This window comes from Penicillium argentinense (genome assembly GCF_028826775.1).
Source record: "Penicillium argentinense strain IBT 30761 chromosome Unknown utg000009l_segment0_segment0, whole genome shotgun sequence".
NCBI lineage: Eukaryota > Fungi > Ascomycota > Eurotiomycetes > Eurotiales > Aspergillaceae > Penicillium > Penicillium argentinense.
In genome coordinates this window covers 3,947,007-3,960,150 of record NW_026622668.1, presented here as the reverse complement: position 1 = coordinate 3,960,150, position 13,144 = coordinate 3,947,007, and the positions used below count along the sequence as shown (strand labels likewise).

At 49.8% G+C, this 13,144-nt stretch overlaps 4 protein-coding genes across 4 annotated transcripts; all 4 read right to left on the bottom strand.

Annotated features, from left to right (window-relative positions):
* Positions 1–252: 252 nt before the first annotated feature.
* On the bottom strand, positions 253–858 carry N7532_009051 (pyridoxal phosphate-dependent transferase; the record flags this gene model as incomplete). The annotated part of the gene is made up of 2 exons (XM_056621542.1): positions 253–538; positions 656–858. The coding sequence occupies 2 exons, from the start codon at positions 856–858 to the stop codon at positions 253–255; spliced, it is 489 nt and encodes a 162-aa protein (XP_056472348.1).
* Positions 859–5,577: 4,719 nt separating this feature from the next.
* On the bottom strand, positions 5,578–6,285 carry N7532_009050 (VOC family protein; the record flags this gene model as incomplete). The annotated part of the gene is made up of 1 exon (XM_056621541.1): positions 5,578–6,285. One exon carries the CDS (start codon positions 6,283–6,285, stop codon positions 5,578–5,580), a length of 708 nt encoding a protein of 235 aa, XP_056472347.1.
* Positions 6,286–8,451: 2,166 nt separating this feature from the next.
* On the bottom strand, positions 8,452–10,083 carry mfsA (glucose-inactivated glycerol proton symporter STL1; the record flags this gene model as incomplete). The annotated part of the gene is made up of 1 exon (XM_056621540.1): positions 8,452–10,083. The coding sequence occupies one exon, from the start codon at positions 10,081–10,083 to the stop codon at positions 8,452–8,454; it is 1,632 nt and encodes a 543-aa protein (XP_056472346.1).
* An 833-nt stretch (positions 10,084–10,916) lies between these two features.
* On the bottom strand, positions 10,917–12,084 carry N7532_009048 (uncharacterized protein; the record flags this gene model as incomplete). The annotated part of the gene is made up of 3 exons (XM_056621539.1): positions 10,917–11,088; positions 11,481–11,658; positions 11,736–12,084. The coding sequence occupies 3 exons, from the start codon at positions 12,082–12,084 to the stop codon at positions 10,917–10,919; spliced, it is 699 nt and encodes a 232-aa protein (XP_056472345.1).
* Positions 12,085–13,144: the final 1,060 nt, after the last annotated feature.

Genomic DNA, 13,144 nt, shown 5'->3' with positions numbered 1-13,144 from the left:
GAGTGGATCGGAGATACACACAGCGACAGAACAAATTAAAGGCGGAAAATATCGGAGTTGTTTATTTCAAACTACTAGATTGTACCCGATAGACAGCATCGGTAAATAGCTTCTGCTGCGCTAGTTTTCAACCACCCCCCAATGACGTTGGATAGGTGCCCAATGCTACTAGCATTACTCCATGTGTTTAAAGTATCTATTGACTGCACTTTGCATTCATTCGCTCAGCTGCTCACGATTGAGCACATCGCCTTATTTACTCACTTTTTCCTCTGCATCGGCATACACTTTCAGAGTGGGAAACTTTGTGACGCCAAATCTTTTCATCGTCTCTGGAATCTTGGCTTCATCAAGCTGTCCAGTAGTTTTTGTCAGCTCTGCATTGCCGGTGGCATCGATCTTGCAGATATTGGCCAAAACCCTAAAATCCTCGGCCAATGGGATGAGGATACCCTCCTGCTCGTCTTCTGGCTCACAAGATGGTTGCGTGAAGAGTGAAGAGCACCACGACCGGAATCTCGGATTCCAAAACTTCTTTCTGAAACAAATCGCTAATCAAAAGGGTTAACCTCAGGGAGATAGAGACATAACTGTTGATTACAAGTTTTTTCCACTGCAGGGTAATGGAGTACTTAAATGGGTGCGTATTCCATACTTCGTATGCAGCGAGCTTGTATCCTTGACATCATTCATCTGTCCACTGTGAAACATGACGGAGCTCAGGCTGATTGCACGAGTCCGTTCATCCGCAAATGGCGCGAATGTCTCCGCATTTGTGGCCACAACCTTCCCCGTCTTCACAGATTCAGGAATGGTCGGCACCTGTCGCACATCCAATCCTGCGGCACGAAGAGTCATCCAGCCATATGCGTGGTTAGTATTTCCGAGTCCAAGATGACAACTTTATCTCTTTCCTTGAAGTTTATACTGCGTATAAAGCTGTCCAGGCCCTCAGTCGTGTCGCGCATCAAAGCAATTGAGGACGAATCGGCGTTGATATATCGATCGATCAACTCCCGTACTTTCTCGGCGTTCTGTTGCCAGCCCGGCTTCGGATGTGCGGAAAGTAGACCCTGGAGTTGAACTCGTTGATTGCTGCGTGGATTATCACATTTGAGGGCGGTTGGAAGGAAGATTGAGATATGCCAGTGTCTCGCAAGCGACGAGAGGGACGAGCTGGCGGAAGAAATTGAGGACCCGCATATTCTTTCGAGTTTCCACGATCTTTCCGTTCCAAGTATCAAGCTTGATTGGTGCATTTGGATGTGAGTACATTAAAATCGAAAAAGTGTTTGTTTTTCGAGGCCTGACCATGATCTACTTAATACGTCACGAAAGCCCAGGTGAAACAAAAGCAAGCACAGCATCCCCTCACTTCAACCTACACAGAGTCTCAATTCCGCAACGCTGGGGAGATATTATTCCCCGTTGTTTAACCGGATGTTGCTCCTTGGCCAACGCGATCGAGAGCAACGGAGTTCGGCCTCAATTCTTCTCATGGCGATCGGACCTTCATCCACCACGAATAAACGTGGTGCAGGCATTGCCGGTTCTAATTCGGTCACATAATCGCAGCAGATCTAGAGTCGTAATAGATGCTATTATAGCAAGCGGCACGAGTGACAAGATGTCGGCATCTGCGTGAGACCGACCGATGAGCGCGACGCATGCTTCCAGCGCTGTTGAGTTAAGCATGCACCGTGCGTCCATGCAGCAGACCCACAGAACCTTGGCAGGGGTCTCGTGGGCATCTAACATGTAGATCGTAATTGACAGAATTTATCTTCAAGCGGAAGATACCCTAGTGCATGGTAAATATGGACGACAGTTGTTGTGCTGGACGATATCCGCAGAAGGACCTCGTAGCCATCAGCGCTTCGTGCTTCGTGGGGAGAAAACAAGAAATCCTGAGCGGAACACGTATAGGCCTCGAGGCCATTGGAACAATGAGAGGAAATGAGTAGTCTAGGCCATCGCGATCTGACACTGGTTGTGGAGGCGGGAACGAGAGCTGGACCGTCGGCAATGGATGAGTCCTGGGCTGGAGATGACGGATGTCAGCATGTGGTCTTCTGGAAGTCACGTCTGGAACAGCCGAACAGTCACTCATGACTCGAGGGAACAGATAAGTGACTAAAGGATGTATCTGATAATCGGAATCGGGATCAGTCGAGGCAATGTTGTCCGAGGAGCATCACGCGGCGTTGCCGGCTGCTTGTGGTCTCGAAGAAGGGGTTGACCAAGAGCACCTCTCGCGAGGAACAGAGACAGCTCGCGCTGCAAAATGGCTCGAAATAATTGTGCGTGAATTGTGTCTTCCTTGGACTGGGGCATGCGTAGATTCGAGCTTCCTGCGTGAACGATTCTGTTCTAGAAAAAGGAATTGGCCGGAGATCCACGGTAGCCACGCATCACGGCTGTGGAAAGTTCGGGTCATAGACTTCTCGTCGTGGACTTGCGAGACCTATGGGTATTAGGGCGTTGTGGCGAGCAGCTGCTCGTCAATTTTGTTCAGTAAAGCACCGGACTTGAACGCGTCGGCTGTATACACGAGCAGGGCCAGAGTCTTCGAAGCTCTCCATGTAGAAGCGCCAGAGTGTTCCAGTATTCGAGGAATGAGCGTGTAGCCCTTTCTTGGATGCACTTGTTTCCATATGCAGTGACGATGAAATTAATGGCGGCCTTTCCTGGGGGAAGATACTGACACAGAACAACAGGGTAGTGCCGCAAATACTGGGAGGGCATTGGAGCCTGTCCCCAGAAGGCAAGGATTGAAGCTTTACACCTGAAAGAAATGCCTTCCTATTCCCCAAGTCTTTTACTATCGAACACACCCTTTCTATTTGAACGTAGTCATTTTATTATGGTGCAAAGCATGCATGGAGGCTGCACTCGTCACCCAGGGTTCCGTTCGTTGTGAGTTGATGCATCAGGACATCCAAAATAACGAGGGCAGCTCACAGGACTTGAGATAATACTTCACACAACCCTCAAGATCTCGTAAGCAGTACCATGACCTATAATTCTATTGGGCTTTTGTTTTTGGGAAGATGGTGGGGAGTCAAGTGAATGCGCGCCCTCCCTCGCAGTGAATGGGAGCCTATTCACTGCGAGGACAGGCACGCGTCGATCGACCGCCCGCCTTCGCATAAATAACGCCTCCCACTTTCATTCCTCTCCTCTCTCTTCTCTTCAACTCTCCTTCTCTTTTCCTGCTGCTTCGCTTGGGGGTACCATCAAGCCGGACAACCACCTCCTGTTCCTTGCCCCGTTTTGAGAACTCTCGACGGTATCTGCATCACATACTTCCTCATCTTCGCCTTGTGCTCTCCAGATGATCGGTTCCTTGCGGGAGTTTCGTTCAACACGAAAATACAGTCTTGTCCTGGAATGCTGACCTGGATGTAGACGCGAATCTCTAGGGAAGTGCGGCTTGCATGCGTAGGCCGGGAGATCCAACATGCTTCACACGACCGAAAGCCTCGGCGACTAGGTTCGGGTGTTTGCATGCTCCCGAGGGCCTTCGACCGCTTCCGACACCGAATGGTGCCAATGTGATTCTGGCTCGGGGTCACCCGCTACAATGATATCGCATGCAAGAAGGTCTGACCTATTGGACGATCTCTTTCCTTTACTTGGGGAGACTTGTACGCCTGCAATTCTTTGCCGGCACTTGACCCTCCCCAGTCTGGGTCTTGAAGTAAGGACTCCATATCGGGCTTAAAGAGGAACTGCGTGGTTGAACCCGGGCAGTGGGGTGGATTGAGGAGTGTTCACCCGGTGTCCCCGTAAGGGTGCGTCCTTCTTCAAGGGCCAGGAGGAGGTTCGGGAGGATTAAGGGAGACCCAGGCCGGGCAGGATCTACGACAAAACGAACTCGCCATCCAAACGCGCCATCCCACGCCGAAAACGAATAAATCGATCGACCGATTTCATGAACCAATTCCGCAAACCCGCGCCGGGACCGAGAAGTCGATACCACGAACAGATACGTCGAATTTATACCTCGAACCAAATCCACCAATCCATCCCCCAGGATCCTTGAGCTCTTGCTCGTCTTGCGGCCGCTTGACAACCCTAATTTTTGCATCCAGCCCGGCATAGCCGCCGGGCACCTTCTTTTTCTTGTTTCTGCCCCCAGTGAGTTTGCACTGGGCAACAGTTCATGCTGTTGGGACGATGGATTCATACCTTCTCGTGGTGTCCGGTGTTAATCCTCTTCGAGGAGACTAAATTGAATCCGCGACATTTTTCCCGAGCCCCGGTTTCACGACTGAAATATTTCCAGCGACATTGACCATTGAAGCGCATCATCTGCCCGGGGGTAGCGGTCCTGTTTGCTAGACTTACTATGCACAAATCCCAAAACGTCTATCCGCTTTGAATGCTCTAGTAAATGATCTCCCTTCTGCCACGATGATATCATACCAGAATATCAATGCTTACCATTGTTTCCTTCTAGACTACCCTCGATTCTGGAATTAGACTACGATACTTCTGAGTCCACACCCCACACCTCCAACTTCGTACGCAACATCCTCTTCTATGACGCGATGAGTATACACGATGCCGCGAAGACATTGTTACGGCACCGAGCTACGAAGCCGAAATAGCTGGTATGCGACGACATAACACATACATAGTAATGCTGTATGTGATAGGAGGATTGGGTTGCATCTCCGATCAAGGCCGGAACGAAGATTGCCCCACCTGCTGGTGGACTTGCACAGACGCAAGGGACGAGCCGACTGACATGTTTACATTACATGGCTGTCTACCTGCTCTCTCATTCAATATGACATGTCACTCCCTCCAGATTCAATTTCCTCGTTCCACTGATCGAACCTCGTTGTCAAAACATCGGCCTACTTGTAGGCTGAGTGTCGCATTGAGAGCACAAAGGAGTTACATGTCCACTACATTCCTTACAACGAGATTATGGTCTTTGAGAGATTGACTCGAGAGCTTGGACTCGAGAGCTTGAGGATGCCTTTGAGAACTTTGCTGAGATACTCGGACGCCGAAAACCGACATGATCATGAAATGTCATTCGTTGTTCGTGACAATGGGAATTATCTCGTTACCCCTTGGCTCGACCAAATTGAAATTTGGTTTACTTTTTATGGCGAAACCACTTTCATTCAACTTCAATACGGCAGCTACACAATCAAGAAAACAGATCCATTTGACGCGGTTGTGTACAATTTCTGCAGCCATCTATCAACCCATCATATAACTAATGATTTCCACAAGAATCTGCTCACTTATGGCAGTGAAGCAGATCTACATGATAAAAAGTTGTCCGAACGCCTTAAATCCATCATAATGATGCTTGCACTTATTGCAATTTCAAGCATAGCTATCGCCATTTACAACATAACCGAAATTACAGTCATTCTCGTCGGCTTCCATAACTGCTTCGAACAAGGAAACGTCAGCCTCGGCAACAGCACTCATTAGAAAATTTGATTCTACTTTGCAATCCGAACATGAACATTTCCTCCCCAATCAAAAGTTGTATTCGAGCATCATCAATACTACAAATCACATCGAGGAACCCTTTCCACGACAGCGGCCTCACAAAACCGACTTGCTGGGGGGGTCCTGCTGCTGAATCTCAACCATATTTCCATCAGGATCCTCAACCATCAAGAGCATCTCCAAGCCAATCAAGCTCTGCGCCTTGATCAACGCCTTTTTCGCAGCAATGTGTGCCCCAGCAAACTCGCCAATACCAAAAGCATTCTGAAGTGGACCCGTAAACTGAGCCACTGGGGCTTGATACCTCTTCAGAATCTTCACGCCGTGTCCCTCAAGATACTCCTGCGTCTTCGCGATATCCGGGACAATAAGCCCAATGTGGCTGAACGTATTGCTACGCCGAGTTGACGCCACGAGATGATCTTCCGATACATTGAATTGGACGAGCTCGAGAAGCCCAGAGAGATTGTTCTTGTCACGCGCGAGCTCTGCGCCAGTCTGGAAGCCGGTGCCGTTGCGACCACCTTGGGCATATCCCAGATAGGTCACAGTATACTCGGGTGTGACATGAGCGTCAAATAGAAGTCGCATTCCCAGGATATCGCCATAGAAATGTTTCATGGCCTTGAGGTTGGTTGTCGTTAGGCCGAAATGATTGATGGCATAGCCCAAGGTTGCTGCGGGAGCAGGACCGTCGGTCCCGGGGACGATGGGACTATTTGGGTCACCAGTAGGGGCACATGAATAGACAGGGGAGGCAAGAAGAAAGACTGAGAGCCTTTCTATGACTTTGAAGAATTTCATGTTGTAGATATGCTGAGGAGTGTGTCGACTCTGTGGGTTTGAAGGCTCGGTAATCGACTAGAATTCCCCCGGGGGGGTCTGAACCCTTTTATAGATTTTCAGTCATCCGGGGCAGCGTGGCAGTGCGGGGAATATTCAAGTATTAATATTCTCTGCATCGTATCGGATTGGCCAGCGTCTATATCTCATTTAAAAACGTCCGAAAGACAGCTGCACATAATACGAGAGAATGGTTCAAAGAGTAAGATCAGCACAGTTGACGGTAACCTTTGTCGTGCCAAGATACCACTTGCATCTATACCGGTGTTGATTCATCTAAAGAATTTCTGAGACTCTCGAATTGTCAGTATGCGAACGCCCATTTGACTTGGTCGATCCGCTCTGCAGAAAGCTTTTGGGGCCAGCGACTGATCTGACTGTTGACCGCACATTGCACGTTCCTCAGCTCAAAGACCCAAATTTCTAGAAATGAGGCTGAGTCCACGCTAGTCAACCTGTTGTTGGATTATCAAACCTGCACAGCATAATGAAGGGTCCAATATGCAGGGCGCGCAAAATGGGCCCTTTTAGGCTAAGGCTACAAACTCAACGGCCAGCCTCGGCCATGCGAGACGGGCGAATATTGCGCCATGCTTTAACTCTATTCCCAATCTAAAAACGCTGCCTCGCGAGGCTCGCATATAATCTGCTCTCATTATGTGAAGAAGTATGCCAGGATTAGAGTTGGACAAATGCCACAATCGCTCCTGCATGTCGGATGAGCGACCCAATGGCAGGCGTGCGACGACAGGTCAGTAACTGGGTGGGTCATGTGATCTTGCCGTGCGATCTACGCGATGCTGAGCTATCTGAATAGGATCGCCCCGTCTGGGCGACTAAACGAGTACTGTCTGCCATTTGGCGAAAAACACGAAGAAACCTCAGACAAGCACACAGCCAACAGTTCTGGCAGGACCCTTTTGGTAAGCACACCAAAGCGATTGATGCAGCACTTCCTGGAAAGCACACCAAAGATATGTACGACCAACCCCGCAGGGCACAAGCCTCTACGCTAGCACAACTCCGAACGGGTCACACTCGCCTAAATCGATACTTGTGTTAAATTGGACAAAGACTAGACGACACCTGTGAATGTCAAGAAGGACCAGAAACCATTCACCACTTTCTATTTGATTGTAAACTATGGGAACCTCACCGCGGCGAGATGAGAGCGACAATGGGAAATCGATACAGAGACACATCCTTCGCACTGGGTGAGAGGTCACCAAGCCAAGGACCAACCGGACAAGATCTTGAATCCAAAAACAACTGGACTCCCAATATGGATGTTGTCAAATCTGTCATCCAATTCGCCATGGCAACCAGCCGACTGAATCGAGAGACATAGAAGGCCTTGTGAGAGGGAACTACATGTACATAGATGACTCGGCATAACTGGCATGGAGGCTACATGCAGCCTGAGGCTGCGCACAGCCGGAGTATTAATAATAATAATGATAATAATAATAATGAATAGGATCGCTGTGGGTTTGGTGGTGATCTTCATTCAAGTGTTTCTAAAATTTTCCTTGTCCGATCTTTCCGTTGCAGTGCATTACAGAGCGAGCTTTTTTTCCGGGTACCTTATGCGGCCTGGCTTGAAAGTCCTCTTCATCAAGTCGGGCGATTAGATAACGGGCAACACTTCAAATCGCAAACCCATACATCGGACGACCCTAGTGTGCTGGACTTTTTGGCTTCAATACTCTTTCGCGCTGAGATCTTCGCATTGCAGCTTTGTCGAGGCCTAGATGATTGAGCGCCTTCAAGCCGCTGTCTCAACCAACCACACTGATTTCCCTGATCTATACAGCCAAGCTCCGCCCGACACTGACTTTCTATCCGATATGATCTCTAAGTCGAGAAGACAACGGAAACATAACATCAAAATTTTGTGTGATTTAGAATAAAATCATGGCATTTGCGTATAGAGTAACTACCCGCCTAGCGGTACCGTTCTCTAGATACAGAATCTCTTCACCGGGTATACTTCATCAGTTCTATCACCGCGACATTGACATATCCACAATGAAATAAAAAATAACAGAAGGAAAAAAAAATTAGGAAACCACCTGTTTCAATATCATCACTCTTAATCACAGCTATATCACGTCCACTAGAAGAGCATTAGTGGTGCTTCTCCTGGACCTCCTCAGTCTCCTGGCCACTGTCGCTGCTGAGACCAAGCTCGTTCTTCTCATGAGCGCTGTGGTCGCTGGTATCCAGGCCAAGCTCGCGAGACTGCTGAACGATCTCCTCGAAAGTGAGCTTGGGCATGTCGCCGGCGACCCTAAATGGCATCTTCCCTTCGACATGGGCCTTGGCGTAGATGAGGTCGACCTCCTCAAGCTGACGGCCGGCCGTTTCAACATAGAAGAAGAAGCCGAAAATCAGACCAACAAAGTTGAACAGTGCGAAGAAGAGATAGACACCCCATGGGCTCTGACCAGCGAATAGCGGAGTGAACATGACCACGGCGAAGTTGCAAATCCAGTTTGTGCAGGTCGAGGCTGAAGCGCCGACGGTACGGGTACGGAGGGGGTTGATCTCGGGAGGGTAGATCCAGGGCAGGGGCAACAGAGTGAATGCGAAGAAAACGATGAAGAGGAAGATACCAACAGCAGCTCCCTTCGAATTCTCCTCGGTTTCCTTGATCAAGCAAGCAAAAGTGATGACAAAGCTCAGTCCCTGGCCGAGGAAACCAATCAAATATAGGTTGCGGCGGCCGAGTCTTTCAATCATGAAAAAGGACGGGATAGTTGCAATGGCGTAAACAGTAGCGAACACACCACCCATGATGAGTGATAGGTACTTTTCCATTCCGAGGTTCTCTTGGAAAAGTAGCGTCGAGTAGTAGATGGCGGCATTGCAGCCAGTGAATTGCTGGAAAAACTGACCAGAGCAACCAATAAGAAGGCGTTGGAATTCCTGAGTCTTTCCGAATGTAAAGACAGTCTTCCAGCTTGATTGGACACTCTTGGAGGATTCCATGTCGGCCTTCAAGAAATTGAAGTCGTGAAGAACTTGATCGGAATCAGGAGCCTGATTCTTGAGCTTACCAAGGACCTCGCAGGCCTCCTTGTCCAGTCCTCTCATGACAAACCACGACGGTGTATCAGGGAGCAGCAGAGCACCAGCGGCCACAACCAGAGCGAAAAAGATCTGAAGCGCCACAGGGAATCGCCACTGAACAGTATCGGCGGCGTGGGAAAGACCAAAGACGACCCAGTAGGCAATAAAGGTACCACCAGCAATCATCGCACCTTCGAAGCAAACCAAGAAGCCACGGTTGTGAGCACCGGAACATTCCGATTGCCAGACGGGAATAGTGGCCGTGTTCATGCCGTTTCCAATACCCGAGACAACACGACCGATGACGAATTGGCCGACTTCCCACTTTCCAGTATAGCAGACAGTTGTAATCAAAGCACCAATGATCAAAACACTAGCGCCCATGAAGATCAAACGAGTACGGCCGAGCTTGTCACCGAGGAACATGGAGAACAAGGCGCCGAAGAAGCAGCCAAGCTCGTAGCAGGAAGTAACTGCACCACGGATGACGTCGATGTAGTGTTTTTGCGATGCGGTTGGTTCGGCGGGCATCTTGAGAATCGGAAAGGAGTTGACGAATTCTTCACCGTTGAGCAGGCCAGCCATCATGCCCTGGTTGTAACCGAAGAGCGAGAAACCCATGACTGCGGCGAAGGTGATGCTCACCCGGAGCGACCGACCACTCAAGCCGCTAGTGGTCGTCCACATATTGACGGTAGATACGCAGTAAAAGCCGTCAGGTCGTGGGGGGCAGTAAAAACTGGGGAAAAAGTAGTAAGGAAGGAACGAGGACGTCGGGGTAGAGGAATTGGGGGTCTTATAGCACGCAACTCCATGGGTTCGTAAAGCAGTACGGTAACTGAAATATTCAATCCATACTGCAACCTTGGTCAGAGCCTTGGGTCGGAGCCTTGGTCAGACCCCAAGTGGGAAAGTCCAGCGAGGACTGCATTTCCCGAGGCGGAGAGACGCGGAGGAATCCTTCCTCATGGCCCTTGGCGGGCGGTCTTGGCACTTGGCGGGCGCTTTTAGCACTTGGAGGGAGCACTTGGCGGAGAACCTTGGCGCTTGGCAGGTCCACGGTCTGTGAGCCAATGACTAATCCGGCTTCCATCAACCCGATTGCCAGTGGTCCGTCTACTACATCCAACATATGGCGGCATCTTTATTTCTGCACTCGAGCAGACGTTCTCCGGAGTGGCGTACGGGCCATGCGCCTCCGCCAGTTTGGGTTTAAGCCCCCGGGGCTTTGCTTTCTTGTGTGCATGCTTGTTTTCCTGGCAGTTTCATGCACCGAACAACGACCGATCTATTCAAATCTTGCATCCACCTTTGCGTCTCGGGTTTCCTCCCCGACACTCGCTCCCTGGACTCATCGTGTATATTATCTTCTTGTCCTCTCTTCGACTCGACATCCATATTGCGTAGACTTGGACTTTACAATTACAGCAGTAGACCCGAAGCCGCCAAGGCCTTGTCGCCCCAACATGACGTCGAACCCTTTTCGCCAAGTGTCCAATCCAGCACTAGGCAAATTTCGCCTAGCCATGTATCACATTTCGGACCAATGACGCCCAAATCCGTTGAGGCGCAACGCAGGGCACACGGACCGGTGCAATCTCGTGCAGTTGCTTTTGGGTCAAGTCGGCTTTCCGACCACCCGTAGGGGGCAAGTAGCAGGCGGCATCGGGACCGACTCGGTACCGCCCAATCCTGTCGCATTGATGTATTAGTATTATTATTAATATGAATCTGCGTTAAGCAAACGCTTTTCGGAAAGCATAGACCGCATTGCACGCCATATGAATTAACCGACGACCCACAATGACGATGAGGTCTGGTGCTACCGGTCCTTTGGAAGTGCTTTTGCTGAGGACCTACGAGTCATACATCGTAGATCTCGAATAGAATTTTCAAGATGCCAAGCTCGCAAAAGCTGCCGCAAGATGTTAGAGGGCCGTAGTATCAAGTATTCAAAAGACGGAGAACACATCCGCTTCCCTCCGACATGAGGTAGCCCCCACGAGACACGCATAATGGTTCGATCCGGGGACCCCAGCGCTAGAATCACTGGCTCGCCCCAATCTTGGAGTTGTATAGCCCACCAGAAGTCGCGGGGGCGGAAACAGGTAGGGTAGGCAAGCCGACGAGTGGCCAAGAGAGGCCTTTCCGATTTGGCCAACGCCAAGTCCGCCACCACGTCGTCCAAGACGGGCTGGCTCTCCTTGGGCGCCCCAGAGTCCACAGCCTGCCCACAGCTGCCTCCAGCCGAACCTTTCATGTCTGGGGCACTCCATTAGCACGTGTTATACCGTTTCGGGGCCTCGCCGGCACGCGAGGCACAGCTGATGTCGGCTAACCTTCCAGGCAATATCTTTCGTCTCGGGGTATTTCGGTGGGGGCCGTGGCCCACATCCCTACCAAACGAGATCTCTCGTGGGGTGTTGGGCTTTTCCGGGTGGCAGCGCGGAAGTTACTCACAAATTCTCTCGCCTTCTCGATGTGCTCCGCAGGATTGTAGAACGGTTCGTCGGAACCACTCCGCTCGACAGTGAAATAAAGGCGGATTTCTTGGCCTCCTTGCTCTGCATAAAAGCCCTGTAATTCTTCGGCTTCACATCTTCCAATTCCAACGGGTGGCGGCGCTTGATCCTCTGCAACCTTTTGAGTAGTCCATATCAGCCCGACTAGAGTCACTCTCGGGCTCATGGGGTTTCGTCTGTAAGTGAGATTTCAGCGATTGCGGAGCTCGGGATGATGTTCTGGCCTGTATAGCACATAGTGGAACCAAAGCTTGCAAAATATTTTCGATTTCCCGCCGAGAACACATGCTGTTGCCGCTGCAAGATCATTTTAGTGTTCAACGAAAGTATGGGCCTAAATAGGAATAGCGTGCGTCTGTAACGGGCACTATGATTAATCGCCAATGCAGGACTTAGCATGTGATTGGTCACGTGAAGTGATGCTGTATACGACTGGTTGAACTTCGAGTCATCCATCCCTGACATTCATGCCCCCTCCTCCCTTGTCATTGCTGACCATAACTTGAACTTTGAAAAATAATGCTCCTATATTAAACGCGTTAATTATGGTCGTTATAGTGTTTTCTCACTCGCATGGGCAGGAATTAACCCTACCTTTCGTCTTCGCTATGAAGGCCACTTCGCTCAAATTGATGAGTGTCAAAACGTGAGTTTGCGGTGGATGACAACTTTGATATTGGGCCTGATCAGATTTTTGGTTCTCAATTATCGGGTCACTCATTCAAAACATGTTCCAGTCATCAAAAAGCAAGCAATCAGAAGCTTATCATGATCGGCCCCTTTTCTGAGGTTTATTTGGTAGATGACACGATAATCAGGAAAGCGCCCCCGCAGCACTGCCCAAGTTTATCTACAGACAATTTCTCGCGAGGACACTGTTTACAACAGGATCGATGATCGCCCTCGTATCGCTCAATGTCTTTCAAACATGAGAACTGATCTTGTGGAGATCAAGTACAATCCAGATGGCGATCTATCTGCGTTTTGTCAAAAGTCCAGAGTCACCGATGAATTGCAATCCAAGTGGTATCAACAAATTATCGAGGCCTTCAGTATTACCCATCAGCATGGAGTGATACATGATTCATATCGACCTTGCACTTCGCCAATTTTTTGTCGATGATGAATTGAACATCCGACTTGGCGACTGTATTTCTTTCCAGTACCCCGATTGTCCCACCCTTGGCTACGAGAAAGCAACACACTGTTTTCCAAGAGACTATGAA